The sequence below is a fragment of the Sabethes cyaneus genome, chromosome 1 (genome assembly GCF_943734655.1).
Source record: "Sabethes cyaneus chromosome 1, idSabCyanKW18_F2, whole genome shotgun sequence".
Taxonomy (NCBI): domain Eukaryota; kingdom Metazoa; phylum Arthropoda; class Insecta; order Diptera; family Culicidae; genus Sabethes; species Sabethes cyaneus.
In genome coordinates, this window is record NC_071353.1 from 113062067 (window position 1) to 113079602 (window position 17536).

General features: G+C 42.2%; 2 protein-coding genes across 3 annotated transcripts in view; one reads left to right on the top strand and one right to left on the bottom strand.

Annotated features, from left to right (window-relative positions):
• The window catches only part of LOC128746115 (uncharacterized), a 48043-nt gene extending 40285 nt beyond the window's left edge, over positions 1-7758 (bottom strand). Inside the window, exon 1 of the mRNA XM_053843164.1 lies at positions 6045-7758. Within this exon, the coding sequence (XP_053699139.1) occupies positions 6045-7758 (1714 nt within the window). The remainder of the gene's footprint in view (positions 1-6044) is intronic.
• Positions 1-17536, top strand: part of LOC128732920 (glutamine-dependent NAD(+) synthetase) — a 251361-nt gene that overhangs the window by 40646 nt on the left and 193179 nt on the right. For both annotated transcript variants that reach the window (XM_053826377.1, XM_053826378.1), the window contains exon 2: positions 80-94. The gene's annotated coding sequence lies outside the window, so the exon portion shown is untranslated. The remainder of the gene's footprint in view (positions 1-79; positions 95-17536) is intronic.

The following is a 17536-nucleotide window of genomic DNA, read 5'->3' on the forward strand; positions in this document are numbered from 1 at the left end:
ATCTTTGCTACTGTTAATATAAAGAAAACTAATAAAATGAGCTAGTTCTCTAATGCACTGTTTGTTCTTCTCGTTACAGCTCATCTCTTGAACGGTAAGCATTTGAATCATAACAATCCACTGAAAAAGTCGTAACCAACATTATGAGCATGTTATGCAAAGCTGTGACCACTTTTAAAGCAGCAGAAGCAGACCAGTGAGAATTCACAATGTTTATTTTAGACATATGTACTTTAACCAGTTGTTGAAACGAACAACCGCCGCAGGAAGGAAGCACCAGGATGAAAACAGTACAATTTCACATCAAGTAAAACGGAAGTAGGTGGACAGTTCCAGTGACAAAGCGTTGTGGGCCGCTGCTTGCTTGCTTGCTACGCTGTGTGGACGGACGGAGTCACAACAACCCCCTGGACGCGATGCCAAAAAGTGTTATCGTTGCCCGTTTTGGGTTGGTCGCAAAAATGGCCTAAAGGTGGCATAAATCTCTGGCATACGAGCATCGTTGCTGACGGCGACTTTGAGACCGAGTGTACCGAGACTAATGAGGGACTGTTTTGCCTGTGCCGGCCGTCGTCGTTCCTCAGACGGTTGGTTTGGCCATTGTTTTGTGCGCTCTCTGCCAGATAAGCGCTACTGAATGGGATTTCGCGGGGGACATGTTATTAATATCGGTGCATTAGAGTTACTAATTTGCCGTTTTCTGCTGAATTTATTACTGGTGCTGTGTACGTTTTTGAAATCCGACTGACTGCGACCGGCTGCTTGACAGGCTCAGGATTTGCTTTAAGGATTAAAGGTTGTAGCTATACGCCATACAGTATTATTTAGAATTAAACGAATATAACCAGATCTTAGCATCAACGTTGTACATGTTATTTAGAAAGGTTTCAAAACCTGTTATAACGAATTATTCGATAGGGTACCGTAAAAAAATCTGTATATAAATATTGTGTAATTGCCTAAGAATGCAGAGTTATCTCTAAAATTACTAAACCATGAATAAAATAACAATTCATGCGAACACCTCATACGACATTTTTAGTTTGGTTGTCATAATACATACTTAAATTATGTAACATGGTCTCCTCAGCTAAACTTTATATAAATTTCAATTGGAGAAACAATCCATCCCAAGATGGTTACGGTCAGTAAACTTACATCTATCAGTCATTCACTTTACGCACTTATCACACCATTTACTCATAAAACAAGCAGGGTTGAACAAGGCCTAGCTTAATCCTAAATAAATATTCTCTACATGTTTGTTCGATTTAATCGACGTTTTTCGGCGAAATAAGTATGAAGATTTAAATTACCAGTCAGTCCGGACGTTTCGAGCTACTACTGGTCTTCGCTCATCATCTGCGGACACTAAAACACTATATTAGGCACATTTACAGTAAAGTAGAAAACAACCCCCATTGCTTAGCCTGATAAAATAAAGCGGATAGCATTAAAATATTCGCCATGATTATATAACATTTCGCGAAAAACCTTACGCGGGATGTACCATTTCACGGAAAATGTTTTCTTGGAAAGTACCATTTCGCAGGGGTTATCCTCTCCTTACTCGTTGTCGCTCGTTCGAACCCAACTGAAAGAAAGTAATAGTAGGTAGTAGGTCAGTAGACCTAGGAAAATAAAAAAAAAACCTAATTGAAAGTTTTTGGCGGTTGTTTTATGGAAGAGTCTAAAATTTCTCCAGTTCGATTAGTTTTTAAGTTACGTAAAAATTTCTGTTGATTTCTGTTCTATTTGTATGAGAGTCCTAAGCCCCCTACCACAGGGGTGAGGGAACTAAAACCATCATAAAAAAAATTCCTGCCTCCAAAACCCCCCACATGCCAAATTTGGTTCTATTTGGTTCATTAGTTCTAGAGTTATGAGGAAATTTGTATCTCATTTGTATGGGAGCCCCCCTCCTAAAAAGGTGAGGGGTTGCTGCAAAATTGGAAAATGAGTTTGTCAAGAAATGAAAAAATCAAGCAGCTCCTAGAATTGTATGTTCCACGGACCTTAACCTTTAATCCTTTGACGGAAACACCTACATGTGAAAGATATTAACATTAAGTATTTGACATAAAAGCGTATAATGTAAAAAAGCAATGAAATTGGCTTTATGTCAGTCAGTGGCTCTAGTCTATATCATGCTAAGAACCTGCTGGACTATGGTACTGGCCGATTCATGTTGTGTTATGAATTGGTTAGATTGCCAATAATTGCGTTCAGTATCGTCTAATAAGCAGACTTCATTTGTTGTTTTTAGCTCAGTATATTCTCTTTTGACTACAGCGTCTCAGCGAAACAGAATTCGGAAAACTGGTGTATAGGCTAATGGAAGAGTTAATTACTATCTACATTGATATTGTTAAAGAAAATATAGTTTGTTCTTTTGTATTTATGACGCTATGGGACTGCTAACCCGTTGGTAGCCAGAGCGCTCGTTTCGCTATCAATGGCATTATGTCATGTCCTGGAGAAGCCCAAGACATGACACTAAAACAGTCATCGGAGTTACATATATACAGTTCGGGCGCTAAAAGTTTTTTCGTCCCATTACTAGTAGCGAAAGCCTTCACTCTACCACAAACAGGTAAGCTATCTGCACTCTTTTTGCACGACGGAACATTTGGAAGCATACCTAGAAATAAAACCTGTTCTCAGATCGATCATATTCTGGCTGATAGTGGGCACTTTTCCGAAGTTGCAGACGTGCGGTGATTCAGAGGACGAAACCTCGAGGCATTACCTCGTAGTAAGCAAGATCCGCGCCTGGTGGCCCAACGTATTGCAATCGATTTGCTTATTTAGATCACCGTAACACTAATATTATTAGAGCTTGTTGATTCTTTTCGGTGAAAATCAAAAACTATTGATTTGGTGTGACGTTTCTGCCTACTGTTTTCCTTGACGCGTTATTGTAAGTGATAAATTAGACCAAGTAAATGTACTGTAATTAACAAATTGACTGCAAAAATTTTATGTTGTATGTAAAATGTAGTAGTAAATAAATTTTATAATTGTTTTGTAGACGTCTGATGATGGCCGAAGGAAAACAGTAGGCAGAAACGTCACACCAAATCAATAGTTTTTGATTTTCACCGAAAAGAATCAACAAGCTCTAAGAATAATAGTATTCCAATCGAAACCAACGAGCAAAATACAACTGAACTTCGGTTATCAGCGGTTATTAGCGGAAGGATTAACTGCAGAATACTCTCGTAAAGCAGATGTTAGAGTTGGAGAGTTGCAGAGAACCTGAATCCATCCATGATGTGATTAGTAGTACAGCGCGGGAATTATTGGGAACCTACTGCAGCCACTTCCAGTGAGTGGTTTGACGCATTGAGCCAGCCGGTACCTGATGAGAAGAATCGTGCCAGGACGCACTTATAAGCTGCAACTGTAACAGGCCATACACTGAGATACTGAGAGCCATCGAAGGAGACTCCAAGATCGTAATAATCGTCAACACTGGAGGGCACGTTCTAGCTTCGAAAGGGACGATTCGAGAAATTTCTTCAAAACGATTAACGGGATAAGGATCGGATCGTGCCGAGTCCTGTTGTGTGAAACGACAAGGAGAAAAACTTGAGGAAACAACTTTTCGATGAGCTGTTAAACGATTAACAAGATGGAGCTGTCGATAAAAACAGGATAATGATCTATGGACAATCCGTCAACTTTGGAGGAGGCTGAAAAAGAAACGGAGCAGCTGGAAAGGACGGCATCTCCGCTGAACTTTTGGAAGTCGATAGTGTGAAACGACTGATTGTTTCGGATTATTTTATTACTAAAAGTCGCGGAGTGAACAATAAATTTTATATAATTTTTAAGTAAACTTTTATAATTAGGACCGTTCAATAAGGCTATCAGTCCAAGACTGCCCACTTCTCTCCATCGCGTACACGGCTGCAGCCTCTTCGTCGATTTCGTCTCAATTTTTCGCAGGGTTGAAGTCTATGGTGTTACAACTCCCCCCCTCAGCAACTGCATCGGCATGAAAATCGCCAGTTGCGGCGAATCCACATCGCTGAACAAACGGTTTTACGAGATTTATATGAAACATTCCTCTGGTTTTTTGGTTTCCGGGTGTCTAAGAATATATACATCATCCCGAATGATCTGGTGTATCTCGTAAGGCCCTTCATACACATTGAAAAATTTCTTCACTACAGAGTCTGCTTCCGATGATATAGGGTTAGCCTTTAAAAGCACTAGATCACCTACACTGAAATATACAGTCTGCTGCTTGGCCCCCTGATTCCTGCGTTTGGCTTTTTTTCGAAGCTCCACCCGAACCTTGTCATAGTTTACAGTGTATGGTCCACATTCAGGAAATTTAATTAACTCTCTCATCGCATCCTTAGGTAAGTTTCCATATTGCAACTCGTGAGGTGTAGCCCCTGTGGACTCGTGATGAGCACAATTTATCCATTCTGCGAACCGACCCAAATTTGTAGCCCAACTGCGATGATTCTGCTGGCAATACGCGCGACATAATCTAGACAATTCGCGCATTGTCCGTTCCACTGGATTTGCTTGTGGATGGCGTACAGACGTAAAAACCAGTTTGATCCCATGTTCCTTCAAGGTCCTGCTCCAAAACTTCACGGTAAACTTGCCAAGGTTTTGTATGCGTCGATCTAGCTTTTTCCAAAGTATGGTGGCTGTGGGCTTTTTGATTGCATCGAAGGTCACGTATTTAGTGAACACATCGATAGCTACAAATACGTAGCGAACTCCTGCGGGCCCAGGTAGAAGTGGTCCAAAAAGATCTACCGAAAGGATTTCGTTTGGTCCATCTGGAAGAATGCTGCGTGTATTGCCGTGCAAGGTAAATAATGCTGGTTTGGACCGCTGGCAAGTGAAGCAAGATCGAATATAAGCTTTAGTGTGCTTGCGCATTCCCCGCCACCAGACAGATTTCCTCATTACTTTAATAGTCTTCTGCAGCCCAAAATGCCCCGATTGGTCGTGGTAAAATCGTAGGACAACTTCAATCATGGATGTAGGTACCGCTATGCACCACCCGTCTACTCGAAGTTGGTTGACAAACAATACTCCTTTAGTCTTCAATATTTTCATATTTCCCAGCTGCTGTATGTTTTCATTGGCTGCGTTCCACATCTTAGCAAGTTTCTGATCATTCGCCTGATAGAAAGGTAATTTATTCATACCCTTTCTAAAATCTTTCTCCTCTGGTGACAACCGAGCGATTACCATCCGTCTTTCAGTAGGCTTAGCTGTCGCACCCATCGCGTACTGCGGGAAACGGGAAAGAGTGTCTGCTAATCCATTATCTTCTCCTCGACAATGTTCGATGTCGAAGTCAAACTGTTGTAAAAACAAAATCCATCGGGTCAGCCTCCCATTCAACAACTGACATCTCTTAAGAAATACTAGTGCCTTATGGTCGGTGAACACAGTAAATTGCGTTCCCAGCAAATATTGTCGCCATTTATTAAGCGACTGTTTGCCATAGAGGGGATAGCGAAGCGTAGTGTATCTCAAGAAAAGGTCTTTTACCTTCTTAAAGGTTTCACGTTCTACCTCTGTGTATATCCACTCGACCCCGTTTCGCAACAAATCATACAAAGGCTTCGCGGTGGCTGCAAAATTTGGTGTAAATCGGGAAACGTAACTAACTAGCCCTAAAAAACTTTTCAAGCTTCGCTGGTCAGTAGGTTCTGGAAAATTAGATATGGCTGAGAGCTTTTCTGGGTCAACCGCTATTCCATCTTGCCCAACGATATGGCCTAAAAATTTAAGCCGAGTTTTACAAAATACACTCTTGCTGGGACTGATGGTGAGTCCAGCATTTCGTAATTGTGTAAACAATCGTCTAAGGTGCGATAAATGCTCATCGAATGAAGTGGAGCGCACTAACAGGTCATCTAAATACTTTTCGATAAAATTCAGGATTTCGGGCCCCAAAACAATATCCATTGCCCTGGAGAAGCTAGCGACCGCCGTGGTAAGTCCAAAGGGAAGTACATTAAAAACGTAGCTGCGTGTGTCGAATAGAAACCCGGTGTACTTACGATGCTCCCGTTTAATGGGTATTTGCCAATAAGAACTGGTCAAATCGATGAGCGAAAAAATGCGAGATCCATCTAGTTTTTGGAGCATTCGATGAACTTCGGGAGGCTTCTCGTTATCTCTTTCCAACACTTTATTAAGACGACGAGCATCCAGGCAAACACGGACCTCTCCCGATTTTTTTATAGTGGTCACCAGGGGGTTGACGTAGGCAGTAGGCTCTCTTGATATAATTCCCCACTCTTCCATTTTCGCGATCTGTTCTCGTACATTGTCCATATAACGATACGGAATAGGATACTGTTTCTGGTTGAAAGCGGTAACATCAGTAACTCGAATCTCGTGCTCATAGAGTGAAGTACGTCCCGGCTTGTCCGAGAATATATCAGCAAATTCCTTTTCCAGCTCACTCAATTCGAACTTCTGCTTCGTTGTCATTTCGAAATCGCCAGATAAAGGCGATAAGTCATCATAGGGTTTGGTTGGTGACTCTGGTTTCACATCGGCATCGATAGCGTTCAGTTGGATGGGTACACCTAATGGTCCGGTATCGATATTAAACGGCAAAACTAGTATTTTTCCGTTTATATCTACAACTGCTTCCCGACTCTCGAACAATAGCTGAGCTTTCAGGTGGTTCAACGTGTCCATGCCAAATATTAGTGGGCTGCATAGTTCATCCACCACTATTAAGGCCACATCAACAGACTCTCCACGTATTTTGATAGGGACGAATATTTGATTGGAAATTGTTTTTTTCTTCTTTCCGTAAGCACCTTGTATACAAGTTTTGTGTACCGGGAACTCACAAAATTTTGCACCTCTCGCTTTTAGCTCACAATATAAGGCTTTGTCGATGCAACTAAGCTCACTACCACTATCCAGCAGCGAAGTCTTTTTTAAACTGTCAATATTCACTTCAATAATCGGTGATTTCTCGAATCGAATCGCTATCTCTCCTGTTTCAGCTTCCCTCAGCAATTCATCCGAACCGAGAAAAATATTAGCAACAGGATGGGTTTTTAGTTCTTGCTCTTCATCCATCTCCGCGATCGTGGCCCGAATATTTCTGTTTACTGGAGCTTCATTCGATTGATTAGACATACTTCTCCAGTTTCTGCTACTAGGTCCCGCTTGTGCTGGAGCTTGGTTGTAATCATTGCGGCCTCGCCAATTAGAGTTAGCCCTTTGACTATTATTTTGGTAGTAGTCCTCTGTTTGAAGCAGGAAATATGCAGACGGTATATCTATACAGGAGCTCAAACGCATCGCTACGTTCCGAGAAAAATGCTGTGTCAATTGTAAGATGAGGTCCAGCTCTGTCGGAGCGGTACTCAAATATCGCGCTTTTGCCACTAATCCTAGAAAATATTCGGCCATTTTAGATGGACTACGGGGCGTATAACTGCCTCCTAATAGCTCTTCACGAACTAATCTTTGAGCTCGCTGGCCCCAATAGTGTTGTAGAAAATGGGAGCTAAATTTCTCATAATCAGTTAACAAATATCCGAATCCACGGGCCCAGATTTTTGCTGGTCCTTCCAAACACGATAAGGCAAGTTGTAAGCGGCAACGTGGATCCAACCGGGTATTAAACATGTATTGTTCCAACTCTTGCAAAAATTCAACCGGATGGTTGGACTCAAGATCACCATCGAACGATGGTTTCGGACCGTCGTACGATTTTCCAGAGCACTGGCCACTAAAACTGTTCATATTTGTACTACCTGCATTCGAGGGCTGTTGTATTGTAATATTATTCGGAGGCCATGCTGGACCATTTGCTTCTGCTCCACGCGTTATGTTTGGTGGACCTCCCCATTCGTTTGGTTGCTGGAAAATGCTCAGATTGCCGTATTGACTAAATCCTGGGCGGCTGGGCTAGCAAGGGTCTAGCAAACGGGATACGGTGCTGTTGTTCTTGCTGCAGTCGGGAAAACTGCATTGACTGAGATTGTTCCATGACACTTATTTTGTTCGATAGCATTTCGACAGCTCCAGATAGGCGAGTGATCGTATTCATTATCGCATCGGTTGGTGAGCCAGTATTTTCGCCTTCGGCTGAGTTCTCATTTTCTGTAGAATTTAACTGCGGTGTTGGCATTTCTCGTGGCACAGGTGCCTCTCCCTCGTTCGTCGCCGCTGCTGGTCTGGGCTGGTCAGGGCGATTATCACCTGCTGATGTCATTGCGTTGTGTTGACTAAGAATCGGCACACTTGGAAGCACTCTCGAATGGTGAACTACGGAAGGATCCATTATGATCGATGAGCAGGCTGAAAATCCGGCTGCGTTGGGCGATTCCAAGCTCCAACCAGAGATTTCTCCAAGACGGGGGTCCGGATGATTCATTTGTACAGAGGGGTAATGATCCTGTGTAAAAGTAAGATCCGGTAGACCCAAACGGTAACTTATTGTGTAATGGAACGCTACTCACCTTCTATAGGCTTTCGCATGCCTTGTATAAGACTATATATCTGCTATCAGGTATTTATTTCCAGAATGATGACACAAAATTTTCTGTCCGATAAGTTTTTAATTATTCAGCCTATTTAGACCGTAGAAATATTTTTCACTTTAATATTTGGGGTGGTTTTGATAATAATTTCACTAATTGCACGTGGTTTCATTGTTCGACTCTTTTGTTCGATGGTTATTGTTCTATTTTATAAAAGTCACTCTCACAGTTTTGTGAGCTGATAACAATTTTATATCGGATTGGCTTGGGATTAATCCCGGTTGAGCCCCCAAGTTGAAACGACTGATTGTTTCGGATTATTTTATTACTAAAAGTCGCGGAGTGAACAATAAATTTTATATAATTTTTAAGTAAACTTTTATAATTAGGACCGTTCAATAAGGCTATCAGTCCAAGACTGCCCACTTCTCTCCATCGCGTACACGGCTGCAGCCTCTTCGTCGATTTCGTCTCAATTTTTCGCAGGGTTGAAGTCTATGGTGTTACAAGTGATTGGTAAAAATTGATAAATTTTAGGTAAAACCAGTTTGTAGTGTAATGTTTACATGTGTAAAATTTCGTCATAATCTGTCAAATGATTATCGGGATGGCATCCAAGCAAGAAGTGCTTCGACAAAAAAGTATGGACGCGGTCGTGGAAAATCCCGGCCAGTCCCACAGGTGTATCGCGAAACAGTTTGAAATCGGGCACTCGACCGTGTTTCGTGTGGTGAAATCGTTCAAGGAGACTCAGACAACCCAGCGGCGAGCAGGCAGCGAAAGAAAACCCGTGAAGGCAAGGAAAACGAGGGATTACTTCATGCACAATCCGAACCTTTCGATTCGGGACATGGCCAAGAAGGTAAATTTTTCCGTCAGGTTCGTCCAATGACAGGGAAGCGGGCTGGACTTCATGTGTTCAAGGTAAGCAAGGCGCCTAATCGAACCGATAAATAGCATTCGGTGACCACATCCGGCGCCAGACAGCAGCCAAAACGCAATGGACGACGTACATTTAAGCGGACGCCAAGCAGTTCCCTGACCTGGAGTTTTTCGTCGGCAAGTCTCGCCTGGATGTTCCGGGCAAGATCCGGAAGAAAAAGGTCGACAAATTTGCCGAGAAGTACTTGATGTGGCAGGCTATCTGTGGGTGTGTCAAATTCAGCAAGCCGAACATAAAGACCGGTACCATTAACGGTCAAATATATGAAGAAGAATGTCTCCAGAAACGCTCGCTGCTCTTCCGCCGGTCCTACGAAGGTGACACTCTGTTTTGGCCGGATCTGGTATTGTGCCATAACGCGAAACCGGTGGTATTGTGCCATAACGGATGGAGTGGTACGAAGCCAACGATGTCGCTTTTCTGCCGAAGGAGGCAAATCCACCAAGCTTGCCAGAACTTCTCCTGCAAATTCTGTAAATTCTGTTGCACAGGATTTGATGAGTAGCGTTTAGTCTGGGTTTAGTCTAGGCTGAATAAACCAACTTTGCAAAAACATAGCTAAGAGTTTCACGAGTCCTTCTTAGGAGTTTCAAAAATATCCGACTTAAAAAAAATTTGTGATCATAGTTGTCTGTTGTATTTTTTTCGAGTACAGTCTTTATGTAACATCATACGGAATATGGAATATGGAGGATGTATGTCGAATGTATCATCAACCGCAAGAAACCCCTGACCATAAGGCGGTCAAGGGTTTCTTACGGTTGATGACACGTTCGGCAGCTGGAAGTACAGTACTAGTAAATGCAGCCTTAGATATTGCACTGGAAGTTGAAACACGTATATTTGCATCTACTTATTTGAGGTTTACTAAGTTCAAACATTTTTTATAGAATTGATGCCCCAATTTTGGGCATGCCAGTGGTTATTGCTAAATTTAGTTTGCATCTCCCGACAAACTGATCTAATAATGTTTGATAACGATATCGATTTTCAGTGCTACGAATCGTCAAATAAATCTTTAAGTTATCGCTGTAAACTACCATTTTCTAGTGTATTTCCTGCGTCATGCCATTGAAAAAAATAATGAAGGAGAGAACCGCCTTGCGGTACATCTAATTTGTTTGAAAATGTAAGTGATAACTCTGATCTACAGTTACCTTGAGAAACTTTCCAATAAGAATGATTTTAGAACCACGTGACAAACTTCTGTGAAGCTGCTAAATATATTTTTTAAAGCAAAATGTGATGATCAATTCGGTCGAATACAGCCTTGAAATCTGTATGAAAATTGAACAGGGTAATATTTAGATAATTACTATTATTGTTGAGTCTGCAGGCCTTTCAGTAGCTTTGCTTGGTTGTCATTTATGAAAAAAACCTTATGTTCTGGGCAACTTTTGGGCATATATTTTGCTCATAGAATGCATCTTTCTCGTTATCAGGTTTATTGTTTGTCGGTGGGTACTTATTGATTAGTTTGAAGTTGAAAAATAGGTTCTTAATTCTTACTAATTGTCAAATATTTAACTGTTTAAAAGATTCCATATGCTCGAATCATGAGTCGCGTCTAAGATAGCTGTCGTCCACGTCAAGATGAAACAAACTAGCTACACAAGGCTACTCGATATGATACTCAGTTTTTCCCACTAGCACGCCGGATATGTTAGCTTATTAAGAGTCGAGATATATTTGAAGCATTCCACTGGATTACAGCATTGACTCTGAATAAAAGCATTGAATGTAATGTAAAATTAATGAAAATATTTAAATGCGAAATTAACAAAAATAATTTGCTTCTAGTCAGTGTGTTGTCAAGAACCTGTTGTACTATGGGATTGGGCTCTTCAAGGATTCCAATGTATAACCGATTAAGGTGGTGGATTGTAAATAATAACTTTGTAAAGCTAACTTTCGCTAGATGTACGATGGGAGTCTCCCCAAGCAGTGCCTGTAGCTCGGGATTCATACGGCTCCGCCATTCTCCGCTTTTAGTTTGTACTCCGCCAAATATCGTCCGCGGCACTTTCCGCTCGAACCTCCGTGAGCAGCGTCACGGCTTCAAGTCCATAAAGAACTACCGGTCTAATAAGGGGTTTGTACATTGTTAGCTTCGTGCGGCGGCGTATGCTTCCTGATCGTAGCGTTTTACGAAGGGCAAAGTAGGCCCGATTTCCCGCTTGGATGCGCCGCTGGATCCACTTACTAGTGTTGTTGTCCGCGGTCACCAGCGATCCCAAATTCTCTACCACTTCTAGTTCGTCGCCGTCAACGGTTACTGTCCGTGGAAAACGCGCTTTTGTTTCTTTCGAGCCTCTTCCTTTCGTGTATTTAGTCTTCGACGCATTTATTTTTAGCCCAATTCGCCTAGACTCCGCTTTCAGTCTGGAGTATATTGCCTCCGCCGTCGCAAAGTTCCTGGCTATGATATCGAAGTCATCTTTAAAGCCTAGAAGTTGGCTACTGTTCGTAAAAATCGTGCCTCTCGTTACGATGCCAGCCCGTCGGATCAACCCCTCAAGAGCGATGTTGAACAGCATGCAGGATAAACCGTCACCTTGTCTCAACCCTCGCCGTGTCTCGAAGGGACTCGAGAGTGTCCCAGAGATGCGTACGAAACACATCACTCGATCCAATGTAGCTCTGATCAGTCGCGTCAGTTTGTCCGGAAAACCGTGTTCGTGAATTATCTGCCATAGCTTGTCTCGATCGACTGTATCGTATGCTGCTTTGAAATCAATAAAGATGTGCTCCGTGGGCACGTTGTACTCCCGACATTTCTGCAAGATCTATCGGATAGTAAAAATCGGATAGTAATACCGCGATAGTTGCAGCAGTCTAGCCGATCACCCTTTTTGTAGATGGGACAAACCACTCCTTCCATCCATTCCTCCGGTAGCTTTTCCTCCTCCCAAATCCTCGAAATAACCCAGTGTAGAGCCTTTGCTAGCGTTTCTTCGCCATGTTTATAAAGCTCTGCCGGTAGGCGGTCCTTCCCAGCGGCTTTTTTGGATTTCAGCAGCCCGATTTCTCGTTTGACTTCTTGGAGATCAGGTGCTAGGACATTACTATCTTCCATGGGCGCTCCTAGGTTAATTTCCGTTCTGCCTCCTTCTGCGACTTCGCCATCGAGGTGTTCATCGAAGAACTGCTTCCATCTGTCGACCACCTCGCGCTCGTTTGTGATTAGATTCCCTACACATGTCAGGTTTCGGTGTGTATCCCTTCCGAGTTTGGTTGAACTTCTCATAAAACTTGCGCGTGTCATTAGCTCAGAATAGTTGTTCTAATTCTTCACGATCTCTGTACTCCTTTTGGCGCTTTTTCCTCCTCAGGATCGTGGTCAACTGGTTCCTAGCCCGTCGGTATTTGGCCAGGTTTTCTCTAGTGGCAATACTTTCAAGCATTTTTCCAAGCAGTTTTTTTCCCTCCACCGCTTGTTGGCATTCCCCATCAAACCAATCATTTTGTGTACTCCGAGGCTCAATACCTAGTGCCAGCGGCCTCAGCGATGGCCGAGCATATTTGCCCCAACCGTCTTCGAGGTTTGAAGCACTTAACTCCTCGGAAGAAGGCAGTGCCTCATTCAGTATTCGCGCGTAGTTTTCGGCAGCTTGCGGGTTATCTAGCTGCCTGATGTTCAGCCGAGGAGGGCGGCTTTGACGTGTCCTGTATACTGTTACTAGGTAATGGTCAGAATTAATATCCGCACATCCGCACGTGGTCGATTTGGTTCATTGTACGTTGGTCAGGTGAGATCTTTGTGGTCAGGTCCTTGCGCGGGAAAAGGGTGTTTCGGATCACCAGGCCTCGGTAAGCTGCGAAGTTTATACATCGTTGGCCGTTATCGTTCATGTCGGTGTACAGGCTATGGAGTCCTGCCACCGGTCTATACATTTCTCCCCTACCGAGCTGGGCGTTCATATCCCCAATGACGATCTTGATGTCCCATGACGAGCAGCTGTCGTACGTTGCCTCCAGCCTCGCGTAGAACGCTTCTTTCTCATCGTCGGGTCTACCTTCGTGCGGGAAGTGGACGCCAATGATGCTATAATTGAAGAAACGGCCCTTTATCCTCAATACACACATTCTCTCGTTGATCGCCTTCCAATCTATCACGCGATCCTGCATTCCGCCCAACACTACAAAGCCCGTTCCCAGTTCATTGGTAGTGCCACCGCTCTGGTAAAACTGGGCCTTTCCGAAACGGATCTTTCATACCTTCTCTCCTGACAGCGACAGATTTCCTGCAGAGCCACGAAGCAGAGTTTGCGGGGTTGGAGCTGTTCAGTCAGCACCCGCTCGCAACCTACGAAATTCAGCGATCTGCAGTTCCAAGTACCGAGTCTCCATTCGTCGTCCTTGTTCCGTCGCGTAGGTCGATGCCGAATGCCGATGCCCTTTACGTGTTATGAAGTAACTTAATTGCAAGTAACCTGCTACTGCAGTAATAAGCACTCGCGACAACGGTAACTGAGAAGTGCCCCTACTGTAGGGAGGGCGCCGCAGATTCGCAAGACTTGTTTCGTCTGGTTATAAATTCAACCGAAAAGTACTCATTCTCCAAAGGTCGTTTGGCTTCGCTTCAACGACTATACGACGTTTTGTCGACTGGTGAGTTTGACTACCGATCTGACGATGCCTGAAATTCAGAAGAGAGTAACGCTTCTCTCTTTCAATCCTTTTCTCTTTCAACGCTTCTGAAAAGTGAAAAAAAACAAAGAAAATCCCGTCAGCTTACAAATTTGCACTGCAAATAGGAAGTTCCTACCTTTCAGAAACATTAAAAACTAACATTTCTGTGTTTTGCATCTGGACTTCAAGGCCTTTCAGAATCATTAGTCGTATTAAGGAGTATTAAAAACGTGAATAGTACCCTAACAATAGAACAATTTTTGGAGAGGAAAGTGCGGAAAATTTAATAGTGTCATAATGACAATAGTTTTGGATAAAAGACGTTACAAAATAAGGCTACTGAGAAAAACGCGTTTCAAATTTTAAACGCAGAAAAAAAACAAAAAACGGCTGGTGGAATGGTAAATAAGGCACCTAACAAAAAAGCCGGTAGCTAATGTTAGAAAGCATTACGCAATGTATTGTGCATAAAATTAAGCCGAAAACATTACACCTAGAAGGTAGGCGGAGAATTTCGGCAAACATCAAACTTGGGCGCAAAATGACAGGCCGGTTGACATTTGTTGCGTTCATCGGTGCGGTGCGAAACACAGTGACCGGAGCCGTATATACTTGAAAATAAACGCCAATGTCATGTCATTGCCGTCGAGCCGTTCACGCATACACGGAAAAGTGGATTTACTCAAAATGAACCGGACCTGCAGTTGACCTGTGTCATTCAAATTATTTTTCTTTTTCGGTTTTGTTACGATAATCGAGTTCGAGTATTATGTATGGTCGTAAAAGTGCTAATTTTGGGTACATTTCAAATTTGTTGTGTACGAGTTTTACGCCAAACAAGTATCCAAACAATCGAGATGAGTGACATCGGTTGCTTGCTGCTCGTTTGCGTACAAGCATTATTTAGGTAGGACCGTGGGATGCCGGCAGCAAATGTTTGGGAAAAGAAATATACACTTATATCTTCCGCGTGGCCGTGTGCAGTGCAGCCATGTAGACGCGGTCGATCGTTACAATTACTACATTTTTTCCCCTCACGTTGAGCGGGCATGTTTTCGTTTCTTTCACAGACGAAAACGATTATTAATTAGGAGGCAAAAACGGTGGACGCGGTTTGACGGTGGGATGCTGTACGCATCGGTACTCAAGCGAGATGTGACTTGCGCTGTCAATAAATGATATTTGTGACTAATTTTGGATGGGGTAGACACTGAAAGAAGTTCTTTGCTGATTGTTTTGGGAGTTTTAATGAAAATTGTTACATGAAAGGATAAATTTCTAATCTAAAATTTAATGCTCGACAAAAAATTTAATGCTGGTAACAACATTTCAATATAACCATGTTATTGTCTTTATTTTTTGAAGCAGTCTGTTTTTTTTTTGCAGTGTAACTGTCACATAAATAAGCCGGATAAGAGAAAGTGTTCCTTTGCGTGACGAAGAGGCAAACTTGGTTGAAGGTTTAGTTCGCGGCAAGCGAGAATAGAACGGGTGTTTCGCCTACGAGCGAGTCCCTGCGAGTCGATAACGGAACGTGCCAGAAAAACGTGAGCAGAATAACAATGCGTTCGACGCACTTTCCGCAGGTATTTCCTCTGTTCGATGATAAATCACTCTCTTGGCCCGAAACACTGCCCGCGATAGAGTGGCTTTCGCGACGGGAAATTGATAGATCCAATTACAGGCTCGCGTGCTGAGAAACTTTCCTTTATTTCTTGTTGGCATACGCATGGCACGTAAAAGGAATTGTAATATTTTGACTAAAAGCTATGTTGGGTCTACGTCAAAATTCGTTACCCATTTCGTTCACCTAAAGGATGTTTTATCCCTTTCGCGAGTTTTACAATCATTGATGTTTAATTTATGATGGGCCTAACATGTATATTTCCTTCAGTCTATAAACGGATAGTGAGCACAAAGAGAGTGATAAAAATTAATCTGGTTCTGAACTTTCTATATCCATTCCTACAGAGTTACGATGATAGTAGAATTTTATTCTGTCGATTTACCCTACTATAGGCTTAAATATTCATATTGGCCATTTACTTAGAGGGATGATTTAGTTTATTTAGTAAAATTATCGATTACTTTATAGATAAAGTGAAAAGCAAGTCGATGTAACTGTATTTATCAAATTTGTATCAAGGGAAGACTTTAGGAAATTGTTCGAGTTATTGAGATCTGGAATTGAATCATAGAAAAGTTATGTCATTTGTCTGAAAGCCGAAACCGATTAAATCCTGGTTCCAGCTAGCGCCTGGTGGATTCTGAAGTAGTAACTCATCTAACAGTATCAAAGTAGTATCAAACGACACCGATCGGTATTGACGGGTGGTTTGGCTAAAATGCTTGAAACAGGCATTGGGATGATTCAGAGAATCAAGGTCAGGAACTCCTCAAAGACATACATACATGAAGCGTAAGATGCCTAAGAAATCCGGAGAGCAACAATCTCGAGCCACACCACATCAAGAGTTGAACAATGCCGCTTTGTAAGGCGGTGCAATCTATGGCGGATGAGATTTCCCGAAAGATTTTCCAGATAACAGCCAATACGCGAGGTCGGTTACGTACAGGATAAAAATAAGCGGGACCAATACACTCCCTTGAGGAACTGCTAAAGTGACGATGAATGTTGCTGAGGTTTCATGGTCAACATGAACGAAAGATTTTCGTCCGGTGAGGTATGATTCTAACTACCACTGAACTATCCAACTTGGGAAACCTTGCAACTTTGTCGATTACGAACGTGTGCGGAACAATGCCAAAATCTTTCGAAAAATCTACGTAAATTGAATCTACTTGGCGACGGGATTCAACCACAAAAAAAGTTAGGAAATAATATTCATGGAAAGTAGTCGTTTAAGAGTACTATAAACGTACTTTCAAAACACATGTCGCTATTATTAAGGTTTTGAGATGTTTTGTGATAACATGAATTTAATTGGCAGCTCATATCAAATGAATAAAGTTTGTTTATGTCAACATGTCAACACAAAGTTTTTATTATATCTCCATTGCTAAATTTAAACTGAAGAACAAGTTGAGCGTATGCTAAAGTAACGTTTTAAATTGATATGAAATAACCTGATACATACTTCTTTCAATTTTTGTTTCATTAGACTTCAATTTTTTGCGCTTTCATGGTAATAGAGAAGTTCTGATATATGTAATGTATACTGTTCTATAACAAGCTGTGTTGCTTGGGAGGGAAAGACGTGTTGTTATAAGCCATGTTGCAGAACGAGGTTCGACGAAACCCTGTTGAAACTCGTTGATCAAAGGGTTTGCAGCATTGCTTGGATTTGATTTCGTTTCAAAATTAAGCAAGAAGCATTTATTCAATTTATTCAAATTTTAGCTAAGTGAAGGTTTAACCGAAATTTATGCTTCAATCAAGGGTTTGTCAAAACTAATTGTTTATTAGTTTTGCTGAAAAGTGTAGAATGTTTGTTTTAGTAAT